The 27845-nt window shown below is 36.2% G+C and overlaps 1 protein-coding gene across 1 annotated transcript; it reads left to right on the top strand.

Annotated features, from left to right (window-relative positions):
* Window positions 1-103: 103 nt before the first annotated feature.
* FBXO28 (F-box protein 28) lies at window positions 104-27747 on the top strand. Its single transcript, XM_063114996.1, has 5 exons — window positions 104-409; window positions 11326-11435; window positions 15085-15223; window positions 20734-20929; window positions 23159-27747. The coding sequence occupies exons 1-5, from the start codon at window positions 143-145 to the stop codon at window positions 23551-23553; spliced, it is 1107 nt and encodes a 368-aa protein (XP_062971066.1). The 5' UTR covers window positions 104-142; the 3' UTR covers window positions 23554-27747.
* Window positions 27748-27845: the final 98 nt, after the last annotated feature.

Here is a 27845-nt window from a genome sequence, read left to right as displayed (position 1 = left end):
GCGCGTCTCTCTCCGCCTGTCATCCACAGGTTCCTCCCCTTCCTCCAGGCGCCCCCCCCCCCGGCGGCAGCAGGAAGCGGAAGTGACGCAGAGGAAGTGCCTCTCTTCCTCTCGCCGTGGGGGAAGGAATCAAACCTCCAAGATGGCGGCGGCGGCCGAAGAGCGGATGGCTGAGGAAGGAGGAGGCGGCCACGGCGACGGCGGCTCCCCTTTGGCCGCCGGCTCTACCCAGCGGCAGCCTCCACCGCCCCCGCCCCAGCTCCCGCAGCCAGGGTCCCAGGCACCCCAAATGCCGGCGCTGGCTCCGGACCAGCTGCCTCAGAACAACACGCTGGTGGCGCTGCCCATCGTAGCCATCGAGAACATCCTCAGCTTTATGTCCTACGATGAAATTAGTCAGCTCCGCCTGGTGAGGCCCCCGCGAGACCCCCGCCGTCCTCTCCTCCGGGCCGACGTCTGGGGAGGGGAGGAAAAGGGAGCCCGTTCCTCAGGAGGGAGCTCCCGGCTGATCGCGGATCGCGCCCCTCCCGCCCGAACTCTCCCTCGGCGTCCGGCAGTGGCAGTGGGCTGGTTGCCGATGACGCCCGTGCTGCGGGCTGGGAGCGACTTTCTGAGGGAACTTCGCTTTGGGGGCTCCTGGCCCCCACCCGGAAGTGGGCCCGCGGGCGGAGATGGGCTTAGACCTTCCGCCCGGCCTGAGCCCGGACCCCGACGTCCTGTCGCCTACCTTTTGTGTGCCACCGTCCAGCCCCCGGCCCGGGTGGGGGGAGGAAACTCAGAAGTGGCCAAAGGATCCCAGCAGACTTGGTTTGTTCTTGCAAGAATAATGTATTGTTCCCCCAGCCACCCAAGTTTCCTTGTTGGAGAAGATAAGTAGGGTTAGTCAGTTCCCCCAAACCCTGGCAGAGGTTCTGCAGAATTCGAACGTGTTTTCGTGGCCTTAACCCCAGCGCCCTAATTAACCACTGAAATAGAGTCCTGGGGTATGACCATTCTGGCCGTGCCCTACCCTGACCCTTCCTTCCCACTTAACACTGAAGCAACTTGCTCCTTGACGGGTTTTCTCTCTCTTAAAACTTATTTTGTGACTGGTGATTTACGCCCACCCGCCAGCTTTAGGAGAGAGTTATTTATACCTTTAAATCACTGTAGTTCAGTCCATGATTTTAAAAATAATTAATTTGCCGTTGGGATTTTACTTCACTCCAGAGGTTTGACTGAGGGTTTGATGAATGTCTTAGTTCGGTCAGATACTTCGCTTTATTGAAGGAGGTGGACATTTTGAAGTGATTGCAAACCGATCGAGTGTAAAAGCTAAATCTGCTCGGGATTGTTTTTAAGAGGACAAAGACGTACTTCTGCATGTGATGTTGTATAGCATTTTCTTATTATTCAATTGCCATATTTTAGACTGACACCTCCAGTTTGAAGTGGGTTACAGGTGCATTTTTAAAGGAAATAATACTTATTTTTAAAAGAAAGCTTTGAATATTAATTCAAACGTTGGCCAGTTATTTCTGGTAAACACAGCAATTCAAACATGCCAGGCTGCAGGATAGAAGATTTCTTCAGTTGAAAATAGATATTTCAAAATTGATTGTCCCTGAATTTCTAAAACATTTCATCCTAGAATTGCATGTAGAATCTTAAGTTTTTACAAAGAATGATGTTTGATCAAAATTCACTCTATGCGTTCATAGTGTCTGGAAATTGGGCATAACATTTGATTGAATTGAGCCATTCAGCCAGACAGTGGCTTTGTAAAGCTTGGAATGTTCACAGTTCTGTTGTATAGGTGTTAAGTAAAACTGTGACTTTTGTTTGTTCGTTAGTCATTTGCTTTTGAAAAATTAAAACATTATTAAAGGGGAGGAAACCATCCTATCCTAGGAGACAGTTAAAATACATCCCACAATTTTTTAATAATGACATCTTTTTCAAGTGAAATACTCAGCTGCATTCTTTATTTTTAAGCAGTTATCTCCTGCTCTTTTAAGGTTACGTATTTATGATTTCAAACACAGATTCTTCATGAGGAATCCTTTTTGCACCACCACCCCAGTCCCAGGAAAAGATTTTGTAGCCAATTTTACATCTGCAAATATGGTTTTTTTAGTAATGGGAGCTATTCTCTTATTCCTTTCTTTACTTTAAGATTAATGGATAATTCTAAAATAGATTAAATGGATAATCTTTTGTGGGGATTTGGAAGTGTCTTTTGTTTTAATTAATTTATTTTTTAAAAGATGACCAGTAAGGAGATCTTATCCCTTGACTTGGTGTCAGCACCACGCTCATTGAGGTGAGCTAATTGGCCTTCCCTATAGGGATCTGAACCTGTGGCCTTGGTGTTTGTTATCAGCACCACACTCTCCCAAGTGAGCCATAGGCCAGCCCCTTGTGTCTTTGGTTTTAGATTCATTGGTTTGGTGTGGAAAGATACAAGTCAGGTAATGTTATAAAAGAAAGATGTTCTTTCTTGCCACTAGATGTCAGCATTAATTTAATTATGATCTTTTTATGAATTGGTGGTCAAGAGACAGTGCTTGGTAGGTGCTTTACATGCCTTTTCAATTTAAGTGGCCATTTATATCTAAAGATCCTGTTTGCCAAAAAATCAAGGGACTTTAGTATATATGCTACTATCTGGCATAAAAATTACATAGTTTCTTTCATTGTAAGTTTTGCTGTTGTTGTTTTAGTGGAATTAAGGCTGGATATACTTGGAAGGAAGTAATATTAAGAGCAGAATTAGTTTGCATGGGGCCGGCCCGTGGCTCACTCGGGAGAGTGTGGTGCTGAGAACACCAAGGCCCCGGGTTCGGATCCCATATAGGAATGGCTGGTTGGCTCACTGGGTGAGCTTGGTGCTGAGGGTTAAGATCCCCTTACCAGTCATCTTTAAAAAGAAAAAAAAAAAAAAGTTAGTTTTCATAAAGCTAAATGTCAGCTATTTGGTGGTTAATGAGCTAGTTTACATGTTGTTCAGGTGTTTGGGGTTTTTTTTCTTCCTTCCCCATTTTCTTACTTGTCTTATTAGGACTTCAATCATAGCTATTATTAGCACCTAACTTAGAGGACAGGTACGCAATTCATGTACTTATTAGTCTGTTTTCTTTAAAAGATTTGCTCTAAGTTGAAATTGCTACAAAAACATTTTTCAGTTATTTGTGCAGTTTAATTGGTAATAGTGTTTGCTTCCTTTTACCATGAATAATAAAAATTTGACTCTTCAGTTCATTGATTTCCAAGGGACTATCTGAATGCCTTATTAAACTGGATTTTTTTTCCTGCTGTTGACTGTCGCTCCAAAAATCTACCCAGAACCTGGAAATCCTGTTTACACAGAAGTAATTCTTTAAAGATTTAACTCCTCCAATGTATTTAAAAATATTCAGTTGAATGCAACTTTTGCAGTGGCAAAACATGTACTTTTGAGCTGCTTTTCCATTAAACCAGACAAATTTGTGCTAACGCAGCATTAGTATGTACATGAGAGACTTCAAAACAAGTGGCAAAGGTTAAGAAGTGAGGTCCTACCTTTAGGGAGCAGATTAGAGCTAACTTTGAACCTATAACTGGCTCATGAGCACAGTGTTCTTACCTGCTGAAAAATAAATACAGGAGGCTTTTAAAAGATGTTCTAGAGAGACGCCATTAATTTTTTCCTCCGTGGTTCAAGGGGAGCTCCTATAAATTTAATGGAATCCTGTTAGTCCTTCAGAACTTGAATTTGACTAAATATTAAATTGAGAATTCTTGCTTATTATCTGGAATGAAATTTTCCAGTCCACGAGAAAATGCGTAAATAGATGCTTTTGTCCCAAGATAATTCTCTAGAGCACCCTAGCTAGTTAAATCTGTTACCTGTTTATAGTTCCTTTCACATCTTTTCTTCAAATATGTTAGAAAATTTCAGTTATGGAGTGGGTTTGATTGATAAGGAAATACGAAGGAACATGAAAGACCATTACTTCTTTTGTTTTGTTTTTAAGTAAGCAAGCTGTCTTCCTCATATCTCTTGCTCTATACCAGGAGTTCTCAATTTTTTTGTCTCAAGAAGCCTTTACACTTAAAAGTTATTGAAGACCTTAAGAGCTTACCTTAGAAAATTCTAGAAAACACAAGATTACACAGCACATAGTTCATTAGCTGTCAGAACAATAATGTCGCATGTCATATTGCCTCTGGAAAACTTCACTGGCTACTTATGGGAGAATGAGTGGAAAAGGCAAATAACTTCTTAGTATTATGAGAAAAGTTTGGCCTTGCAGATGAAAGGGTTGGGGAACCCCAGGGACCCTTAATAATTGCTGTATTACAGAGAATACACTCTTGCTGGTTTTTGGTTGTTTTTTCCCCCCCCACTATCTCTTCTTCAGGCTGTTGCTTTTATTAACAGATACTTGGGTACCGGTAAGAAATTATAATCTTTTGGGGACAATTCATTCTTCCTTCCAGTCCTGATCTCACAACGTGAAGGGGTTTAATCAATAACCCCTTTCATAGAATCATCATCGAGACAGAATGTACACACCTTTTTTGAGCATATTTATAATGCACCAGGTTAACAAATGCAAAGATAGTAAATACCAGAATGTTGAGGTTAATCAGGAGGATTTAATCAGGAAAGGCTTAGTAAAGGTGGAAGAACATTCCCAGCAGGAAAAAAAATGACATATAAAGTAATGAAGTAATTGGAGAAGAGTGGTTTAGAGAGATTAAGATAAGCTTGAATTTGAATGTGTAAAGTTTTAGTTCTAGATTAGTGGTCAATCTCCCCCTGCCCCCCGACTTTTTTATTTCACAGACCAGTCAAATTTAAGGAACTATTTTAGAGAACCTCCAGGGTTGACAGCTTTTGGTGAGGGAAGCTAATGAGGACATTAAAAAAACAAAACAACTTATATCTCTTATTGTCATCATTTCATAAAACCAGATACATCTGTATACACCAATAAACTCAGTAGTATAGATTCTTATAATACTGAAGAATGATCTATAGTAAAAGGATAATCTATGTATATAAATCCAGTTTCATGATTTTTGAGACTATGAGCAAAAGATAACCTTTGATAGAGGTTCCTCCCAACCACCGACTTCTAGCATCTTACACTTAGTATTGATTGAAACAAACATCAAGCCGTTTAGTTTCTCAAATATCTCAGGCCTCTCCAAGCACATGCTTTTTCTTCTGTTCTCCCTCTCCTAGAAAATACAGGGATACTTGAAAAAGTTGATGGAAAGATTCATATTATCTTTTTTTTTTTTTTTTTTTTTTTGTCTTTTTCATGACCGGCACTCAGCCAGTGAGTGCACCGGCCATTCCTATTTAGGATCCGAACCTGCGGCGGGAGTGTCGCCGCGCTCCCAGCGCCACACTCTCCCGAGTGCTCCACGGGCTCGGCCCCATATTATCTTTTAATTCTATTTTTTCATGAACTTTTGAAAGACCCTCATATACCTCAAGTGTACCTCATTAAATCCTTCTATGGTTCTCTGAACTTTTCTTGGGTAGTATTTCTATGTCCTATTGCATCATTATGTTGGAATTATCTTTGGAAGAGCCTGTTTTCCCACTAAATTTAAGCTCTACAAGGGTGAGGACATAACCTTACATCACGAATTGTTATGGCCTTAGATAGTCTATGAGACAATATGATTACTCAGTATTTGTTGAATGAATGAAGTAGTTCTTAAAACATTTCACTGGTTTGAGTAAATATGGAATATATGTTATTGTGAAATAAAAGTATTTTCTATATAAATTACAATAGTGCTAAAAAAAATTTGTTGCTTAATATTTACCTCCAACAGAGGAGATGAGAAAATTTTTTAATTTTAAGATTTTAGTTCACCCAGAATGTCTTTAACATTTTAGAGAACCATTTTAAGAAAATTGGTGCCTAAAGAAAACTCTTATGAGAATAAATATTGATAAGGTGGTCTGAAGCTAGTATGTAATTAACAAGATAATCATTTACAGTAGTGTATCAAGGCTCCTTCATTTTAATCAACACTCAGTTTGTATATTCATGAGGAGAATAATGGTACAGACAATCAAAAACAGAATAATCAGAAAGGCTTTTCCGTTTAGTGTTTAGGGTGCATTATAGGAATCCTGGGAAAAGACTTTCTTAATTGTTTTGCTCAGGCTAATATTAAAATGAATTTATATTTTCTTTCCAAGTGAATATTTAGGAAAGATACCCAGAGACTTTAAAATTTATTGTGATTCTATCTGTAAATAATTGAGAATTACATATGCATATGAGGGTACTTGAAAAAGTACTGGAAAAACTTGTATTATTTTTTAATTGTTTTGCTACGAACTTTTTGAGGCACTCTTGTAAATACTTGTGGTGTACACACACACACAATATAGTAACACAAGTGATATTAGGCAATTCATACAAAGTAGATAGAATTTTTTATAAAGGGTTAAAAAGTATTCACATGAAAGAGGTAACAAGTTGTATCCATATTTAGGTGAGGGAAATTAAAATGAGTTCATTGAAAAAGCAAATAGGAGAAGAGCCAGAATGGTTGTGGCTCATTCATTATTCATTCTTTAAACGGTTTTTTCATCCGTCATTAACTTTTTTGCCACATTTGCTTTATTTCTTTCCCTTGTGTGCTCATTCTCTCTCTGTCTCTAAATATGTGTGTGTGTGCATATCTCACATTCATTATTTATTTTAAACTAAACCATTTGAAAATAAGATGTAAATATAATATTTCATAATCACAATATCATCACTTCCGAGAAATTTAACATTACAGTTTATATTCAGATTTCTCGGTTGTCCCCAGAATGTCCTTTATAGCTTTTGGGGGAGTGAGGGGGGGTGTCTTTTATCTAATAAAAGATAGTCACTTTAATCTGGAACATTCCAGAAGGGCCATGGTGGCAAGACAAATCTAAAAAGATTCCTAAATAAATACAATAAAGAAAAATTTTTATTACTGACTACTTAAGTTAGAAAATGATAAAAATGATAAACTTGACCTTTTAAATCCTGAGAAAATTAACTAAGAAAAATCACATGTATTCTTATTCTAGAACAGCAAATAACAGAGTGTCCCAAGCTAAATTATCTTTGTCATACAATGATTTATTCTGTTAGTCTGCTTTTGTTTTTATAGTGTATATTTTTTCCTAATCTTTAATGCCCTGATAGTTTTTGACATAGTCATGATCTTTGTATATTAGGCTCCAGAATTTTATTTTACTCTCTTGGGTAAATTGCTAGGATTTCTGTTTTGTTTTTTTTGTTTGTTTGTTTGTTTTGGTTTTTTTTGTTGTTGTTTTTTTAAACTCTCCTTTTATTCTATTCTTGAACGAGTCAGCAAATTGTATTTCATTCTTGCTACCATAATGGTCTTTATTAAACAGCATATTGCTGGATCTTATGAGGCCAGTTTGCCAGATGTGATGGGGGTTGAAGATAAAATCGACTTACTTTGTTTTTTTTTTGTTTTTTTTTTTTTTTTTTTTAATTTTATTTTGTCGATATACATTGTAGCTGATTAATGCTCCCCATCACCAATCTGTTTTGTTTTAATAACTGGGGAAATAAAGTTTCTTCCATTTAGCCTGAGGAAATTATTAAAATACTCTTAAATTTAGAGCTACACTTTAAATGAGATCATTTTGAGTTGTAAGATAGCATACATTGTCAGCAGTTATCATTACATTGCTTGCCTTGGGGAAATTTAGTGTATTTCTGTTTTCCAGAGGTTACTTTGCTTCTTTCTGAATCTTAAACAAAAGATAGGCAATATCAATGTAGATGAACCCCAAAGGAAGAAGTAAAAAATAAGAAAACAAAGGCTTATAAATGAACCCTCAACTGACATTGATAGTTAAAAGCTGGTAGAAGAGGAATCGGTAAAGGAACATGAAAATCAACTACATCGTATAATGATAAAATAAAAAAAATTTTTTTTAAAAGCTGGTAGAAGACCAGAAAATAGAAGGTCACAAAGACAGACAAATTAGAATAGCACAAAAGCCAATGTCAAAAAAATTTAAGCATTAGTCAATATTGTAGGAAAAGAATGGTACTTAATGTGGTACTCTTCCTTTTATGAATGTTCAAGAAGTACTGACTGATAACACAAAAAGACACAAAAGATCATACATCTTATCTTTTACTTCTTCATTTGGGATCCATCTACATTGATACTGGCTATCTCCAATGACATTTCCAGAATCCTATCTTTAGTCCTCATATTAACAGCACTTACAGAAAATGACCAACCAGCTGTCCCAATATCAGATCTTTCCCAAAGATGAATAGTCTTTTTAAAGTTATTTCTTATTACCATCTAATTTCTCTTTTCAAAACCTGGGGATTTTATTCCTCTTAGCTTTGCCCACATATCTGATCTGTCTTCAGAAGTAGTTTGATTGTTAATGATTTGTTCATTCCAGACTTTGTACCTTTGCATACACATGACTTCTAGTTTTAGTTCTCGCCCTCACTTCCTTCAAAGCCTAATGCAGATCTTTTGTAATGTAAAGTATTCCTTAGTTGACCTTAATCTGGTTATTTATTTATGTTCTCATCACCCAGTAGGTACGTAACATACTCATACTAGTCAGCACTCATATTCAGTTGAGTTTCTAGATTATTGAAAGATATCTAAACCCTGGAAGTTAGCTGGGCTCAGTGCACTAAAACTCTAGTACAATATAATAAGTTAGACTGAACCTTGAAAATTGTCAACAGTAGTAATTGATCTTAATGTTTTTATTTGTAAATATATTGCTGCTAAAAAATTATCTCAAATTATCAGCAAGGTTGTAGAGTCTACAGAGATAGCAAGTGTTAGAGGGGTTTTCTTTCCATCTGATGATTTAAAACATCAAAAAGATTTAACAAAAGCAAAAACAGTTTTTACTATCCCCAATTTTTATTCCCTAATAAAAACACCTCTCTTAAGTCTTCGGCTGATTTTCTTCTATGTGATATTATCTGTTGACTTTCTACTATAAAAGATGAAAATTTAGCCCTCTCTATTCCCCTTATTTCACATGCATAGACACACTCCCTTTTCCTTCCTCTAAAAACACAATAAAAGTTTATCTTTTTCCTCACATGAAGTTCAATACTGGGTTTTGTCGCAATGTGATTATTCAGTAATGGGACACTGGTTCTCAAAGTGTGGTTCGGGGACCCCAGAGAGGTCCCGAGGATTCTTTCCGGGGGGGTCCATAAGATCTAAAATATTTTTGTTACAGTAATAAGATGTTATTTTTTATTTTCACCCTCAGTTTTTGATAAGAATACAGTAGTTTTCCAGTAGCTATGTGACGTGATGATGTCATCACACTAATAGCTAATGAAATGGGTTCTTGTGTTTTCTAGAATTTTCTTTCTTTCTTTCTTTTTTTTTTTTTAAAGATGACCGGTAAGGGGATCTTAACCCTTGACTTGGTGTCAGCACCACGCTCACCCAGTGAGCTAACCAGCCATCCCTATGTAGGATCCGAACCCATGGCCTTGGTGTTATCAGCACCGCACTCTCCCGAGTGAGCCATGGGCAGCCCTTAGAATTTTCTAAGGTAAGAATACCTCAATAAATTGAATGCAGAAGTAGATATGAAAATTCATTCACATGTGTCCTATTTATTAAGCCAGATATCAAAGAGCTTTACAAAAATGTAAACTAATGCCACTCACTAAATCTTTTGTCCTAGGGGCCGGCCCATGGCTCACTTGGGAGAGTGTGGTGCTGACAACACCAAGTCAAGGGTTAAGATTCCCTTACCAGTCATCTTTTTAAAAAATTAAAATAAAATAAATAAATCTTTTGTCTTGGAAAAAAGTTATTTTTCATTAAAAATGGTTATATATGTTAATATATATTGGGTTTATTGGCTTTTTTTTTTCCAGGATACACTAAACAAATGTTCGAAACTGATATAGTTTAGTTAGAAATATTCTACCATGTTTTAAAATATAATTTATTAGAGATTACTTAGTATCAGTCCTTAAAATTTATAATGTTTTGATTTATTTTGAAATTGAAAAGAACTGTTTTTCTTAATACCTTTCATTTGGTATTCTGTGAGTTAGGAAGTATCTGGTATTTAGTATTAGAATATTAAAGCCTTCAATCCAGCTTAACAGAATTTCAATCTCCCCATATTCTCAGGAGGAAACTTTTATCAAGAGTTTCATCAGCATTTCATTTCAACAGATATTTATCAAGATTTGTGTTTATGAGAGATGGAAAGAAGATGGGTGTTATGAGAAATGCAAAAAAGCCTAATTGATTTGGCCTTAATAGAGATTTATCTCAATGTCTTGTGCTTTCAACATCTACCCCTATACAGTGAGAACTAACCTTCGGGTTGATGATTCTGAGTCACTACAAAATTCTCAGGAATCAAAAACAAACATTTTGCATGCTAGATGTAATTAAGATAAGATGCTAGGATACCTCAGAAGTATAACAATTAACTACATGGAGCAGAGTTTTCAAATCAGTACAAAGAGAAACAAACTTTATTTAACTAACAATTTTATATAGCACTTTAGAGTTTATGAAGTGATTTAGCGTGTTTTATTTCATCTCATCCTAATGATATCCATAGGGAGTTAGATACTATCCACATTTTACAGATGTGTGACTCAGGCTTTCATATGGTAGCTGACTCGTACAAGAATGCATGTAGGTTGGACTCAAATTTAGGTGTTCTGACTTCTCATCCTGTGCTTTAATTGTTTAAAAACACCATATTCCTTAAAGTTCAAAGTAGTTGACATTCTACTACACATGTTAAGATATTTTGGAGGGTATGAGAGTATCAAGTGTAAAGGCCTTGGCTATCATAAACTCTTTGTAGTTAACCCAAATCACTAGGAGAAATAAATAAAAATTCTCATTCTGGTAATAGATCATACAAACTTTGAGAGAGGTTAGACTCAAGTTTGAACATACATTTTTGGCTAAAAGGGAATTTTTCTTGTTTGAAACTACTAAAAACCTTCAAATATGCTGTTTTACTGATGTTCAGGGCTATAGTCTCTGACTGTAATAGTGGGGATACATACAGAACATCAACAAACATGTAAAGTAAATGATACTTTGCCTATACATAATATTAATTTCTTAATGAGCTATTGCAGGAGTTATATGGTATGAAAGATTCACCCGCAAATACTGATTCAGAGCTTCAGACAGCAAACTGGGCAACAGTACTAGCATGGAGAACTTTCAGCCATCAGTTATAAGTCTAAGTTGTTTATTATTAATTTGTGTAATTATTATTGATTCATTATTATTGTTGTTCTTTCTCCTCTCTCCCCATAGGTTTGTAAAAGAATGGACTTGGTCTGCCAGAGAATGTTGAATCAGGGATTTCTGAAAGTGGAGAGGTACCATAATTTATGTCAGAAGCAAGTTAAAGCACAACTCCCAAGGTATTAGTTATGGCTAGCAATGGCAATAATTTACAGTTTTTGTTCGTTTGTTGATTTTTTTTTTTTTTTTTTTTGTCTCAGGGCTTACATGTTAAATTGTTCCCAAGTTTTTATAACAAAGGGCACACAGATCACAATAAGTGACTTCTTTTCAACATTTTACTGGAGGTGCTAGCTTGGGCAGTTAGGCAAAAAAATGAAATGAAAGGTATCCACATGAGAAAGGAAGAAGTAAAACTCTCTCTGTTCGCAGATGACGTGATCTTGTGTGTAAGGAATTCACCAATTAATTATTAGAGCCAATAAATGAGTTCAGCGAGGATATAGAATATAAGATTGATACACAGAATTCAGTTGCATTTCTGTACACTAGCAATGAACAATCTGAAAGTGAAATTAAAAAGACATCCATTTACAAAAGCATCAAAAAGAATAAAATACCTAGTAATTGTATTAGTCTGTTTTTGTTGCTTATAACAAAACTCATGGAACTGGCTGATTTATAAAGAAAAACAAAACCGATTGCTTACAGTTTCTGAGATTGGGAAGTCCAAAGTCCATCTGGTGGTGGCAACAATGACCCAGGGGTCTCACATTGCAAGGTGGTGGAAGCAGAGAAAGTGAGAGACAGACAAACTTGCTTCGTTTAGGGCCGAGCCCATGGCGCACTCGGGAGAGTGCGGGGCTGGGAGCGCAGCGACGCTCCCGCCGCGGGTTCGGATCCTATATAGGAATGGCCAGTGCACAGTGTACTCACTGGCTGAGTGCCGGTCACGAAAAAGACAAAAAAAAAAAAAAAAACTTGCTTCGTTTAAAGCCCTCAGAACCACACCCCTAAACACCATTTTTAATCCATTCACTACTATATGGTCCTATAATCCAATCACCTCTTCAAGGCTCCACCCTTCAGTTACCAGAATAGGATTTCCCACCCTCTTAACAGTCACAGTGGGGGCTAAGTTTCTAATACATAAAACTTGGGGACACAATTTAAGCTTTACTGAGTTTTGGGGGGACATAATTCAATCCACTACAGTAATAAATACAACAAAAGAAGCATGAGACTTGTACACTGAAAACTACAAAACATCATTGAAAGAAATTAAAGAAGACTTAAATAAATGGAAAGACATTCATGAATTGGAAGAATTCCTTCTGTAAGATGGTAATACTCCCCAAACTGATCTACAGATTCAGTGCAATCCCGATCAAAATCCAAGCTGTCATTTTTGCAGAACTTGACAGACCAATCCTAAAATTCCTAAGGCTAACACCAGTGTCAAGGGTTTGGATCCCTGTCCCGGTCCACCATCCAAATAAATAAATACATAAAGTTCCTATGGAATACAAGAGACTCAGAATAATCAAAACAATCTTGAAAGAACTATGTTGGAGGACTAACACTTCCCAATTTCAGAACTTGCTACAAAGCTACAGTAGTCAAAACAGTACAGCATAAGGATAGACATATAGATCAGTGAAATAGAATTGAAAGTCCAGAAAATAAACCCTTATATTTTTAGTCGATTGGTTTTTTTGGTTTTTGATTTGTTTTTTTTTTTAAACAAGGATGCCAAGACAATTCAGTGGGGAAAGAATAGTGTTTTCAACAAGTGATGCTGGGACAACTGGGTTCCTACATGTAAAAGAATGAAGTTGGACCTTTTCCTCACATTGTAAACAAAAATTAAGAGAGATCATAGACTTAAGTGTAAATGTCAGCACTATAGTATAAAACCCTTAGAAAAAGGGAAAGGGAAGCGGGAGAGGGGGCCGTGGAAAGGTTGGTAGACCTTTACAAAGTTATAATTAGATAAGAATAAGTTCTGGTGCTCTAGGCTGACAGTAATAAATAATATGATATTGTGTATCTCAAGATAGCCAGAAAGAAATGATGAATGTTATAACCACAAAGAATGATAAATGTTTAGGTGATAGATATGTTAACTATTCTGATTAGATCATTATACAATATATGCATGCATCGAAGCAACAAACTCTACTTCATAAACATGTTCAATGAAAAAAATAAAAAACCCTTAGAAGAAAACATAGTAGTAAATCTTTATGAACTTGGCCAAATTAGGCAAGTTGTGGGTTTTTTGGGGTTTTTTTTTTTTGACATTTTGGGTTTTTTGGCAGCTGGCAGGTATGGGGATTCAAACCTGTGACCTTGGTGTTACAAGGCCGCACTCTAACCAGCGGAGCTAATTGGCCAGCCCAAGGCAAGTTTTTAGTAATGACACTAGAAGTACAAATGACAAAAAAGGAGGCAAATTGGACTTAATCAGAGTTTAAAGCTTTTGTGGAAAGGGACACCATCAAGAAAGTGAGAAGACAACCCACAGCTGGGAGAAAATATGTGCATATCATTCATCTGATAAGGGACTTGTTTCCAGATTATGTGAGGAACTCTTACAACTCAATAATAAAAAGATAATCCAATTTAAAAATAGACAAAATATTTGAGTAGACATTTCTCCAAGAAAGATACACTAATGGTCAATAAGCACATTGAAAGATGCTCAGCATCATTAGTCATCAGGGAAATGCAAATCAAAACTACAACGAGATAATACTTTACATCTACTGTGATGGCTAAAATAAAAAAGACAAAAAATGTTGGGGAGAATGTGGGCAAATTGAAACCTTTATATGTTACTGGTGGGAATGTAAAATGGAGCAGCCACTTTTTAGAAAACAGTTCGGCTTTTCTCAAAAAGTTAAAAATAGTTACCGTTATCACCCAGCAATTTCACTCTTATGTACCTAAGAGAAATGAAAACATGTCCACACAAAAACTTGTACATGAATGTTCTTAGCATTATTTACAATAACCCAAAAGTGGAAACCACAGGTATTCTTCAGCTGATAAATAAACAAAGTGATGGTATATACATATAGTGGGATATTATTTGGCAATAAAAAGGTACATGCTACAGCATGAACAAACCTTGAGAACTATGCTAAGTGAAAGAAACCACACACAAAAAGCCACATACTGTATGATTTCGTTACCTAAAACTTTCAGAATAGGTGAATCCATAGAAACGGAGTAGACTAGTAGTTGCCAGGGCCTGGGAAAATGGGAGTGACTGATAATGGTTACGGGCTTTCTTTTTGTGGGATGAAAATGTTCTGAAATTAGATAGTGTAGTGATTGTACAACTCTCTGAATATATTACTATACACCACTAAATTGTACCCTTTAAAATAGCAAATTTTATTATATGTGAATTATTTTTCAATAAAACTGCTAAAAAAATTTAAAGAAGCTAAATTTTATGGGCAAAAACATAGTCTCTTGCCTGTATGTCCATGTGTGATTCTTTTGTTTGTCTAATTTCTCCGATTCTAATAACTATTAGGCTTGATATAGCCCCAAAACAAAATTAAAAAACACATTTTTTTTTTTTTAATAAAGTTTTTAAAAAATATATTTTGTCAACAAGTATTAGTTCTTGGCAAGGATTTTTGGGCATGGTGATTCATTGATCATTATAGTTAAATTATGACCCAATTATAGATTTCTAAATGAACATGTTAAAGTTAAACTGTTTCATTAAGTCATTTTGATTGCTTAACATTTTAGTCCACAGTACTGCTTTAATGGTTGCTTTCAATATTATCATCATCATTATTATTATAGGAGAGAGTCAGAAAGGAGAAACCATTCATTAGCTCGTCATGCAGACATCCTCGCTGCTGTTGAAACAAGGCTGTCTCTATTAAATATGACTTTCATGAAGTATGTGGATTCCAATCTCTGTTGCTTCATCCCAGGAAAGGTAAAATAGAATTCCTTGCCTAGAACAACTGGATTGCCATTAAACTTTAATTTATTATAAAGTTATAAAGTGATTTTTGAAATGTCAGAATTTTTCCTACTTTTTTCAGTGAGTTTCTATTTTTGGGTTTGTTTAACTTCTGTACTATAAATGTAAATACATATCATTTATGTGATCTTATATTTAAAATTCTAGTTATGAAATATACAGTAGAAGCCCTAATATTCTTTGCAGAAGTTTGTTAAGAGTTCATATTCAAGGCAAAAAAAATTTTTTTTTATATTTTTAGAGACTGGTAAGGGGATCTTAACCCTTGACGTGGTGTTGTCAGCACCACGCTCAGCCAATAAGCTAATCGGCCATCCCTGTATAGGGATCCGAACCCGTGGCCTTGGTGTTAACAGCACCACACTCTCCCAAGTAAGCCACAGGCCAGCCCTTAAAACTTTAAAAAGAAACTGTAACTGATATTCTAAGAGAAATAAGAAAAGATAACATTCAAACAAACATGCCATATAAAGAATATTCAGAAAATTTTAAATGCACTTGAAACTTTAAAATGTGGAAGTAAAAAATTTAATTAAGTAAAAGGAGTGGAAGGGAAAGTTAAGGAAATCTTAGAACAAAAAGACAAAGATGGAAAATGAGGGGAAAATGAGAACATATGAGCTTCAGTATTCTTTTTTTTTTTTTTTTTTTTTTTTTTAAAGATGACCGGTAAGGGGATCTCAACCCTTGGCTTGGTGTTGTCAGCACCACGCTCAGCCAATAAGCTAATCGGCCATCCCTATATAGGATCCGAACCCGTGGACTTGGTCTTATCAGCACCGCACTCTCCTGAGTGAGCCACAGGCTGGCCCTGAGCTTCAGTATCTAATAGGGTATTTGTTTACTGAACAATACATCTAAAAAAGAGGTTTTCTCTCGCCCACAGTAGTCTAAAGGCTTAAATGATATTCATAGTATATAATTTATTATTGTACCAATTTAAACATAAGTGTGAGGCAGTGAACTGTATGTGTTAGAAATGTGATAGTTGTTCACTACCTTTGTTTTGTACCATACTTTTTTAAAACTTAAAAACATTTTTTATAACTTATTATGTCTAGCCTGGGTAGTTCAGCATGCAGCATATTATTTGAAAGGCATAGAAACAGCCATTAAGAGTTTGTGACCTGCCTAAGGCCCATGGTCTTCCCACTAGACCTCAAGACTCATACCATTACATTCTTGTTAAAGTAATTTGCAGAAAATGAGTAAACCTACTCAGAAAATGAACTGTTTTGAAAATTGGGTAAGTACTGTGTGTTCTTAATATGTGCCTCTAAAGCCATTGCAGTCACTGATAACTGAATGGGAGAAGTGTAGTTCTAACACATGGTGTTTTTTTTCCTTCATCTTGTCCTCTGCTTATGTAGATTTTGGACAGAGGAAAGAGACTTTTGTGGGTGGGTGGGTGTGGTAGCTAGCCAGTATGGGAATCCTAATCCTTGACCAAAGAAACTATTTTAAATGTTATCAAAAACATGGAGTATCTCACTTAACTAAAATAATCTCTATATTAAGATTTGAAAATGTTACCTTTCCTAATGGAAGACTTGAGCCTTGCTTTCACTTTATTTAAAAGATTAAATACAGCAAACCTAAAAATACTTCACAAATTAGTTTGTAGATGTAATTTGTTACCCGTTAGCAATCGCTGTGGGATATTTTGATATAAAGTTCATTCTGAAAAGTAAGGGTGATGGAAAAGGATTCATTGTATAAAGTATGTTTTAAAAAACACCCTGAAATAAATGTCTGTTGTGTACTACTACTGTGTAAATGTTCATTTCCTGTCCTATTACTTATCCAACCACATCATTCATCTGCTCAGTTCCATTCTTTTCTTTAACCAGATGTACTCTCCTCCTGCTCTAACTTCCCTTACCCACTGAAATTCTACTTATTCCTCATTACCATGTCCTTCATTAGTTCTACCTCATTCTCCCAAACAGATCTTATCCCTACTTTCTTTGTTTCCCCACAGCACTTTGCACATTGAACTTATTACAATCTGACTTATATTTTGCTGTTTAAGTCATTATTTTCCAGTGGATAGGATCTATGTCTTATTCATTGCTAACTGTTACAATAGTTATTTCTAGTCTAGCTGAAGCACACTATAAATATTCTTCTGTCTACCAGTTTTTATATACATAAACATAATATCTAGAGATCTATTAATAAAGCTGCGTATACTAAATTAAACATATAAGCACCATTTTAAGTATTGTGTATTTTTAGAAACCCCTCTCAATAGAAGTCCTGTTGACTGTGCCCTTTGTGTTCAAAACACAATCTGACCTCTAAAAACCATATTCTTATATTGAACTTGTTCTTTATATTGAACTTCTTATATTGAACCTGTGGTTTGCCCCTAAACAGTTTTGTTTAGATGTGTCAGTATTAAGCAGTTAAAATATTTGACTGTCCTTATCCTTTATTTAACAAACATTTATTGAGTATCTGCCATGTGGCAGACACTGCTAGGCTCTGGGGATCTGACAGTGAAGCTACGTATGATCTCTTCTGTCACAGAGCTGACTATAATATGGGGAAGATAAACTGAAAGATGTACTTACAACTTGGAATGTTTATTCTGAAGGGAGAATAAAGTGTTTGATGAAGATATTAACATGATTTAAAATGGAAGAACGTTCAGAAAAGACTACTCTGAAAAAGTGCAGTGTTACTGAGACCACAGGTATAAGTAAGGAATTTGGAGTGGAGGGGATATACAGGGAGAACATTTTTAAGAAGGTATCAGAATGTACAAAATCCCTGGGGCAAAAAGGTGTGGGTGTGTACTTGATTTAGTTCAAAGATCTGATGGCCAGTTGGTACTTACAGAGAATACTAGCCTTGGGGATAACGTGTAAAAAAAAAAAAATGGAGTATTATGGTGCTTTTCTTATTTATAACCCACATGTAAAACAATAAACACAAAACTAATAATTATGGGTCAGTGGCTCGGTTAATATCCTAGCATTAGCATATAAAATATTAGTCAATATGAAGGACATTTTAAAAATAGGAACTATCACTTTAACCTCTTTTTTCCTCATGGCACTATTTTAAATTATTTTGTTATTTACTTCACGTCTTCATGAGAATGTGCGTTGTCATCTTTGTTCACTGTTTTTTACCCCAGTATTTTGAAAAGTGACAGGTACATAGTAAGAATCAATAAATACTTGAATAATGTTTACTTTACAAGTTAGAATATCCTTACAGAATTAAATTGTAGGCCCAAGGGAAAGTACTCCATTCATTTCTTTTTTTGTGTGCGGCTGACCAGTAAGGGAATCTGAACCCTTGACCTTGGTGTTGAACCCTTGACCTTGGTGTTCTAGCACCTCACTCTAACCAACTGAGCTAACCAGCCAGCCCCCCCTTTTTTAAAAAAATATTTGCACTAGTTCCTAAGATGGTGGTAGTTCAGTAAGTTATAGAAAAAAAATGTTATCTTGGGCCAGCCTGTGGCTCATTCGGGAGATTATGGTGCTGATAATGCCAAGGCCATGGGTTCAGATCCCATATAGGGATGGCCGGTTAGCTCACTGGATGAGCGTGGTGCTAACAACACCAAGTCAAGGGTTAAGATCCCCTTACTGATTATCTTTTAAATAAAAATTTTTAAAATAAAGTTAATAATAAAATAATAAATAAAATTAAATATAAAATGAATAAAATAAAATAATTAATAATTAAAATGATAAAATATAATAAAATAAAACATAACATAAATAAAGAAAAAGAGAAAAAAAATGTTATTTTCTTCTAAAGTGATAGTACTTCTAAAGTAATAGTAATGCCATAAATAAATATTTCACTTAACCACTAGTGCCTCAGATTTTGTCTTTGACTTTCTTATTTGGCATGTTCTCCCTCTTATGCGATTGGCTGCTGAAAGCCTCACCATCATTTGCACTTTCTCTCTTGAACTCCTGGTCTGTATCTCCAGCTGCCTGCTGACTTGCATCTCCTGCGTGTCTCATGTGTAATTCAAAACCAGCACATCTTATCTCCATTACACCTGCCTACACATACACCACCTCAGCTCAAGCCAGTTCCTATTCAATTCTCCAGGCCTACAAACCTGGCCTCTTCTGTGACGTCTGCTCCAACTTATGATAAGGACACGTCTTAACGGTTTAATTTTGATTATTAGGCACACATCATGCTAGATTAACAAGGATCATAATATTGCACTGAGAGTCTGGAAAATGTTAAGGGCCGTGAATTTGTCCTGCTACTGTTCTGCAAAATTATAGGTCTCTAGCTGTGCTCAGCAGACTGAGTAAAGGAGATGAGAAGGCAGATTATAAGATTGATCCAGAGTTGGGAACTGGCTAGATAAATGCAGTGGGAGACGTGTGAGATTCAAGGTTGTTTCTGATTTTGATGACAGAATGGTTTGATTGATTAACCCACGCTTCTTGTGAAGTAAGGGCCCATTGGAATAAATGCCATCCAGACTTTGGTCTTCAGAGATGTAAATTATTACCTTTAGGTCTGTGCTGAAGCTAGGGGAATTATTAAGGATAACCTCATAGGGGCAAAAGGTGAGGTGTAAATTCCTAAGGAAGATTCAGTTACCATTCCAGCAAGAGTTAGGAACCAGGATTGTAAGAACTTTGTTTCTTCTCCGTGTATGTTATGGCTTGTGTTTTCCCATTGCAATTATCATTAAAACGAAGAAGGATCTCTTATTACCTCTGGGATGGCAAGGAAGTGGGATCTGAGACCTCGTTCCAATACACAGCAAGACTTAGAGAAAAGAAACTTCCAGGGATAGAGCATGTGGGGGCAATGTGAAACAGAGAACGAAATCAGGGTTCATCCCTTGGGGTTTGGAAGATTAATAGAGTATGGGTTTGGGTAATCCCCCACTTCTTCTCCCATACAGGATTTAATTTCTTCGTTTAGTCCACTAGTTTCTTTAGCAATTTGTATACCCTTCTTTGTATTACTTGCGTGCACCACATATGTCTCCCTAGTTACACTGTTATTTCCTTCAGGGCAGGAGCTACAATTTATTCATCCTGATTTCTTAGTCCCAGCACAGTACCTGGTATATAAAAGGTGCTCAATAGGGCCGAGCCTGTGGCGCACTCGGGAGAGTGCAGCACTGGGAGCGCGGTGACGCTCCCGCCGCAGGTTCGGATCCTATATAGGAATGGCCGGTGCACTCACTGGCTGAGTGCCGGTCACGAAAAAGACAAAATAAATAAATAAATAAATAAAAATAAAATAAAAGGTGCTTAATAAACATAAGTATGAAGTATTATAACAAGCCCAAAAGCCATGTGTTGCAGATGGTAATGTTATCAGTGGCCCGCACTTCAGTTAAATCACCCTATAGGACTTTACAGGAATTGCAGAACAAGCACTTGCTGCTCTGCCTGTTTAGCTATTTTCTTTTTTTTATAAAAATCTAAAGTGCTAATGAGAATTTGTTATTTTAGGTGATCGATGAGATTTATCGTGTATTAAGGTATGTCAATTCTACCAGAGCTCCTCAAAGAGCTCATGAAGTACTTCAAGAGTTAAGGGATATTTCCTCCATGGCAATGGAATACTTTGATGAAAAGATTGTTCCAATTCTAAAGAGGAAATTACCAGGATCAGATGTGTCTGGAAGACTCATGGGCTCTCCTCCAGGTATCTCTTGCTTTTATATATTCAGCTTATAATAGCATCAACACAGTTTTGTAACTTGCTTCTTTTTTTTCCCGCTTAGCCGTGTATCTTGAACTTTTCTGTGTCAGTACATATTTATCTGCAACATCATTTTTAATGACAGATTGGATTATAGACCCTAACTTGTATAACTAATCCACTACTGGTAGGCACATTTGTTGTTTCTAGTTTTTCAGGATTACACTTGATCTTAACCAAAAGGTCAAGAAGCAATTAGTTGTTTGCTATTTAAACTACATGCTGAAGAACAATCTTGTGGCTAAATCCTTGCACATATCCACAACTATGTACTTACGATAAATTTGTTAAAAGAATTGCTGGATGAAAAGTTATATATATGGGGTTTTTTTAATGTTTCTGATTAGTTGATAATCATTTTTTAAAAACAGTATTAAATATGCCACATTTTTTCATGGAAATATCCAGTGAATTGTTTCAGCCCTGTGTCTGGCTACGACTTTAAAAGACAGGGTGCATAAGGCTATTTTGAACACTCACTTCTGTGGTAGCTATTTTGCAAAAGTATATTGGATCCTAGAGATTTGTGCCCTTATCTACTGAAAGACTACAATGTTCAATATTCTTAACCCTTGCAAATACTTTAAATTAAGGGGGAAAATTTAGTAAAACTTTTTGTTTTGTTTAGATTAGTTAGCACCCTGCAGTACGCAGTGGTTCAACCGAGTGGCTCTCTCTAATTTAATAATAAAGGCTGCCCATCTCAGCATTAATTTATCTATTATTTGTTGAGTACCTATTATGTGCACAGCACTGTACTGTGTCCTGTGGAGACTAAAAAAGAAGTGTAATTCGTGGTGTCTGCTCTCAAGGATCTTACTATTTCAAAAGGTAAGACATATCCAGACTCAAAGTTAAATTATTGTAGGCAAGAGAAATATTTTAAGGCACCGTCAAGTTAAATGCCAAATGAGTAGCAGAGACAGAATTTTAGGGAAGATAAGATCAGTGTTGGCTGTTCTGTTTGAGACTTTGCAAGAGGTAAGAATTGATCTGAGCCTTGGTGTTTGAGTGGAAGTTAGATAAGGATAAGCAGAGAGGGAAAGAAGAATGCATCAGTCAAGGAAAATGTTATAGTTATTAGGTGTGCAAGGAGAAAATTAGCATGATGGGATTAGGTTATGAATGTATCTATCTGGTTCTTTTAGAAAAACCTTCAGGAGATAAGCTTTTTTAAAAAGTAGGGTCTTCAAAAAAAAAAAGAAAAAGAAAAAGAAAACAGGCCGAGCCTGTGGCGCACTCGGGAGAGTACGGCACTGGGAGCCCAGCGACGCTCCCGCTGCGGGTTCGGATCCTATATAGGAATGGCCGGAGCACTCACTGGCTGAGTGCCGGTCACGAAAAAGACAAAAATAAAAATAAAAATAAAAAGTAGGGTCTTAGTTTAAAATAGTTATTTTTATGTCCATGTTACATTCTAGTTATTCCTAAAAGAGAATAGTTCCAAAGCCTTCCTATACTGTGTCAGAAATTCTTCGTGATCATCATGTGTGACATAACCCATTCTTTTGATGGACTCCCTATTGTTTGGCTAAAGTTGAAGCCTTTGCATATATAACTATGTGTAGAGTGAACTTAAGAACATGATAAGTCGGGCCGACCCCGTGGCTCACTAGGGAGAGTGTGGCGCTGGGAGTGCAGCAGCGCTCCGGCCGCGGGTTCGGATCCTATATAGGAATGGCCGGTGTGCTCACTGGCTGAGCGCGGTGTGGATGACGCCAAGCCAAGGGTTGCGATCCCCTTACCGGTCACAAAAAAGACCAAAAAAAAAGAAAAAAAGAACATGATAAGTCTGTACTTCTAACTCAAAAGTTTATGTTTGTTTATGTAAAATAAGATAGATAGAAAATAATAATTTTCTAATTTTACTACTTGTATTTTCTTACTAGGTCCTAAAAATGTTTTACAGTATTTTAAGTCCAAGTTTATGCTATTAAATGCCCTTCTGCTGGCAGTTCACATATTGTCACTTGAGCACAAGAATCAGAACTCAAACTCATTTATAGTTAAAACAAGGTGTCTGATTAATCCATTAGACAAAGTAGATTGCACAAAAGAAGGAAGCCATAAGTGATAACAATAAGGATGCTCTATTTAAAATAAGTTTGACTAAGTATTACACAGTAGGGAAACATTTTAAGTGATTGGCCCTTTTAAACTATTTCTTCACAGTTCCAGGACCGTCTGCAGCACTAACAACAATGCAGCTCTTCTCCAAGCAAAACCCTTCAAGACAAGAGGTTACCAAACTTCAGCAGCAGGTTAAAACAAATGGTGCTGGCGTGACTGTTCTCAGGCGTGAAATTTCTGAGCTTCGCACCAAAGTGCAAGAACAGCAGAAACAGCTTCAAGACCAGGACCAGAAACTGCTAGAGCAGACCCAGATCATAGGTGAACAGAATGCACGGTTGGCAGAGCTGGAACGCAAACTACGAGAAGTAATGGAAAGTGCAGTAGGAAACTCCTCAGGGTCTGGGCAGAATGAGGAGTCTCCTCGGAAACGAAAAAAGGCAGCAGAAGCCATAGACTCTCTTAGGAAATCTAAACGTCTTCGGAATAGAAAATAAATTGGAATGTGATTCTAGCTCCAGAGAAAGACATGGCTTAGTAGCTTAAACTGTTATGCATATCAGGATACTGTGAGCACCATGGTATCCCTTAGGCTTCTAGGCTTTCAGAATACAACTTAAACTTGAACTTTTATGGTTGGGACATTCTTTTCCTGCTTCTCCTGGTTGAACTGATGCACACAATCTTTTTACTTTGCAATAGATTTGTACTAACCAGACCTGTTCTATCTTGTTTTGAGGAGTTAACTTTTTTCCTGTGCAGATAATGTTTAAAGTAAGTTTTATTTGTTTCTGCATATATGCACATTACATAAAGATCTTAAACCCAGTCTTGACAGACTAGAAGTTAAGTTTAATACAGAAAATGTCCTGTTCACTTGAAACAAAAACCTAACTTTTTAAATGGACACTATCTTGTTTTTTGTTTGTTTGTTTTTTTTAAAGTTGACTTTTCGTTGTAAGTGACCTTTGTCTGGAATGTCTGAAAAGTAATTAATGCTTTTTGGTATTGAAGTAATGGGTAACTAAAATGGACTTCCATAGTATTGACTGTAGAAGGAATCTCTACAGTACTGACTATATTTTTTTATAAACTACTGGCAAGGAATTTATCTAGTCGTTATACACATGTTTTTGGTTCTCTTTTGGGGCCATGTCCCACATTTGCATGGATGGATGCATGCGTTGCCTAGTCAACCACTTAAAAAGCTCTTGCACTGGTATTGATCTTGAACCTCTATTCTTCACTTTTTAGAGCAGCACCTTAGTTTATTTAAGCACTAACATCTTCCACTGCAACAGCTTGCCTCTAGAGTGGGGATTGTTTAGTCCATTTGTCCTCCAGCTTTATAAGAACAAGAGACTATTAAAGCCCATTGCTTTATCTATTCTCCATAAGGTTCAGGTGTACTGGCTATAGCAGAACCCCATATTTCAAGGCTCTTTCTCTTGATATTGGACCTCCCACAACTAACACTGTTCTTCACTCACCAGTGTGTGTGCTCATTGATCAAATGTGATTGAGTGGGATGCAGTTTTGCCATTGAAGAAAAGTTTATTCAAGAAAATGTACCATGAAAAAGCATTTTGATCATATTTCTGGGGGACGACCTGAGGGAAGCTTTTTGATATTAATTTTAAGCTTTCCTTATCCTGCAACTTTAAACAAAAGCTTTAATTTCGTTTGCACTCCTGTTTTGAGCTTGTAACTGGAAAAGCATGTCTTGCACTGTTCAATCTTCTGAGTGGTCACTTTAACAACTTCCAAATTGTGTACAGTGGTTATTTTCCCCCAGTTGTATATTTTTGAGACATTCAACTATCACTGTCCAAGGTTTATTTTAATGTACTAAATTATGTAGTTATTTGACTAAGTTCTTTTAAACAACTGTGGCCTTGGGCTTCAGTTATTTAAAGTAAATTTAGGTGTAATATCGAAAACTATCCCTTTCCAGGTGGAAGTTTGACACCTGTATAAAAACCTAAGGTTTTGGTAAGTACCTTACTTGAGTAAAAGCACAAGGTTATCACCTTTTTTATCCGTCCAAAATGACATGGTTATGCATCCTTTAGATTAAACTCACCAGGTGAAACTTTTTTCTATTTATTTTTAATATTGTCCTTACATAATATTGTCCTTAGATTTTGATCAGTTCTGTGTCTAACTTTGAAACTCCATTTACAATGTCATATGTTTTCAATGAAAAACCATAAAGTAACATTCAAGTGTTTCATGGTTTGTTGGTAAGGTAATTTTAAAATAAACAATTTCCAAAAAACACTTGTCAGCCAAGGTCATCCATAAAAGTCCCTGTCTGGAACTCATTTCTAAGCAGTTCTCATTTTTGTAATTACAGGATTTAGCCATAATATCATAACTTTGGAGGAGGGCTACTGGAATACTCATGGCTTTTTATAATCTGCTTTTCTGGTAATAGGAAGACTTTAAGTATCAAACTATATGTTTACTGGTTTACAAAGTATGATGCTTATTCATCGAAGGGGTACAGCCTCATTATTTCTTTAGTAGTTGTTTACAGATTATTAAAAGTTTCCTGAATTTCTTTTTGAGCTAAATCTAGAGAGCCTAAATGTATTTGTGGTCTTCCATTAGTTAATGTGAGTATATGGCTTTCATAATAAGCATTCACATAATTAGAAGGTAGATTTTCTGTTCCAAAATCCAAATTTCTGCAGCATATACTTGTAATCACCTGCCCATAAGGCTGATGAGTTGAACTTGTTAATGATGAGCATTGTATAACAGTAGGAGAATAAAGCACTGTAATTCAGTTGTCTTAAGTCTTACTTAGACTAGCTACAGCATGTTAGGATATTGCCTTCGTCACTTATTTGATAGCTGTTATACCTACTTTTGGGTAGCATATGGTATTTAAGATTCAACAAATCACACATTTTGATCAGCTAAAACTGACATATGTTACAGGAAAAATTGTAGATTAGCCTCCTGAGAGAACCAACCTGCCCTGCATTTTATGTCAATAATTTAAATGCATTGTGTTGTCTTAGTGAAACATTTCATAAAGTGTTCCCGTCTTCTTCCTTGGCTGTCTTTCAGAGGAGACTTCTCTGTTTTAATGGGTTGGTCCCGCACATAAATTTATTATGGTACAATACTATAATGTGGATAAAAATGTCAAAAGGCATGTATATGAAGAGGACCAGCACTCCCTGCACCCTAACTGGATCCTCTGCTATCTCCCACGTGGACTCGGATTACTTGGTTTTCACACATTCTGAGGTTATAGAACCTGTCGTTTTTCAAACTCCTCTTCTGATGTACAGAGCCTGGAAATAATGGGGCAAACACAAATGTATTCAGAGTAGTCATACTGTTTTAAAGTCTGTTGGGATGCCATCAGGTTTAAAGCCACTGGTTTGGGAAGCAACATTTTTTGTAAAATGTGTTTTTTGGAGTACTGAACTTTACAGGGGCTTGCCTTAATCTCTATTTAGTAGTTTCAAGATGTATGCGCTGTTATTCTACATGTTAAAATGTTAAAATATTCTATGTAGCCCCAAAGGTGGGTAAAACAGAGTATAAGTAATGCCTAAATAAATAAGCTAAAAGGTGTCCCTACAGCTGGAATTTTTAGAGGAAATGGACATATAAAAATAGGCTATGTATAATAAACAAAAATAATGGCACCTTAAGATTGCACTATTTTATGCATTACTTTATATGCCGTTTCATAGCCTGCACTTTAATCTCCAAAGAAACAATGTATGATGTCCCAGTTGTTCCTTATTAAACTTTTTCCTAAGACAGGGCACTTATATACTGAATTAGTTTCTTGGAGGTGGATTCCTTTTTTGAGTTCTCTATTTCCTTAGCCATAATGTTTCTAGGATCTAGGAACTCCCTATCTTGTCTATTTCCAGCAGTATGTAATTTTAATTTAATGTAACACAAAGCTCATACTTGGTGATCAGCACATTCTTATATCCTGCTCAAGTAATGTATCTATTAGTTACACTTACCAAGCACTCTAAAAATATATGTTGTGAGATTTTAAGCCAGAAATAAAAGGCTTTCTGAAAGGAAATGTCCTGTATGGTGCAGTCTCAGAAATGGCTGATTCTGTTATGAAACCCAGTTTGAAATGCTGACCAATTGTTTGACTTGGGCTCTATGTGAATTTAATTAGTACATAAAAGGTTAAAACTATTTAAAAATAAACTTTTATAGCCCACCATCTGAGATGAATTATTTTCAAAAAATATTAAATCTACAAAATGAGACTAGCAACTAGTTGGCTGCTGCCTACCATGATTTTACTTTTAATAGCAATACAGCTATATTAGTGTTAAATATGATAGGCTTAAGTAATGTTGGTCTTTTGCAGAAAGAATCCTGGTTAAATTTTTGAATTTTAAAAATTCAATTCAAATTTGTCCTGTTGTATCTGAAGAGAACCGTTGAGATTTAGAAGCATATTGAGAATCTGTTAGATCTATTGCCTGAGTATACTGGTCCATATTCAAAGCTATATCAAAAGGTTAGAAGTGTTTAAAATTCCTTTATGTGGTACGGTGTGTGTTTATCTATGCTTATGAGCAACAATAAATTACTAGTTTACCTTCTGGAATTTTAATTGTTATAACCTAATCAATTATTGGAAAGTGAAAAACACCTCCCGGTCACACAACAGGGTACGTAAATAAATATGTTGTTACCAGTGCTACTTGTTTTCTTTGTATTTCATGCACAAAAGAATATGGAGCTATGTTGCTAACACATACTGTATTAACAGCTACTATGTTGTGCA

The sequence above is a fragment of the Cynocephalus volans genome, chromosome 11, assembly GCF_027409185.1.
Source record: "Cynocephalus volans isolate mCynVol1 chromosome 11, mCynVol1.pri, whole genome shotgun sequence".
Taxonomy (NCBI): Eukaryota; Metazoa; Chordata; class Mammalia; order Dermoptera; family Cynocephalidae; genus Cynocephalus; species Cynocephalus volans.
The sequence above is the reverse complement of the archived record's forward strand: the minus strand, read 5'-3'. Positions and strand labels throughout refer to the sequence as shown.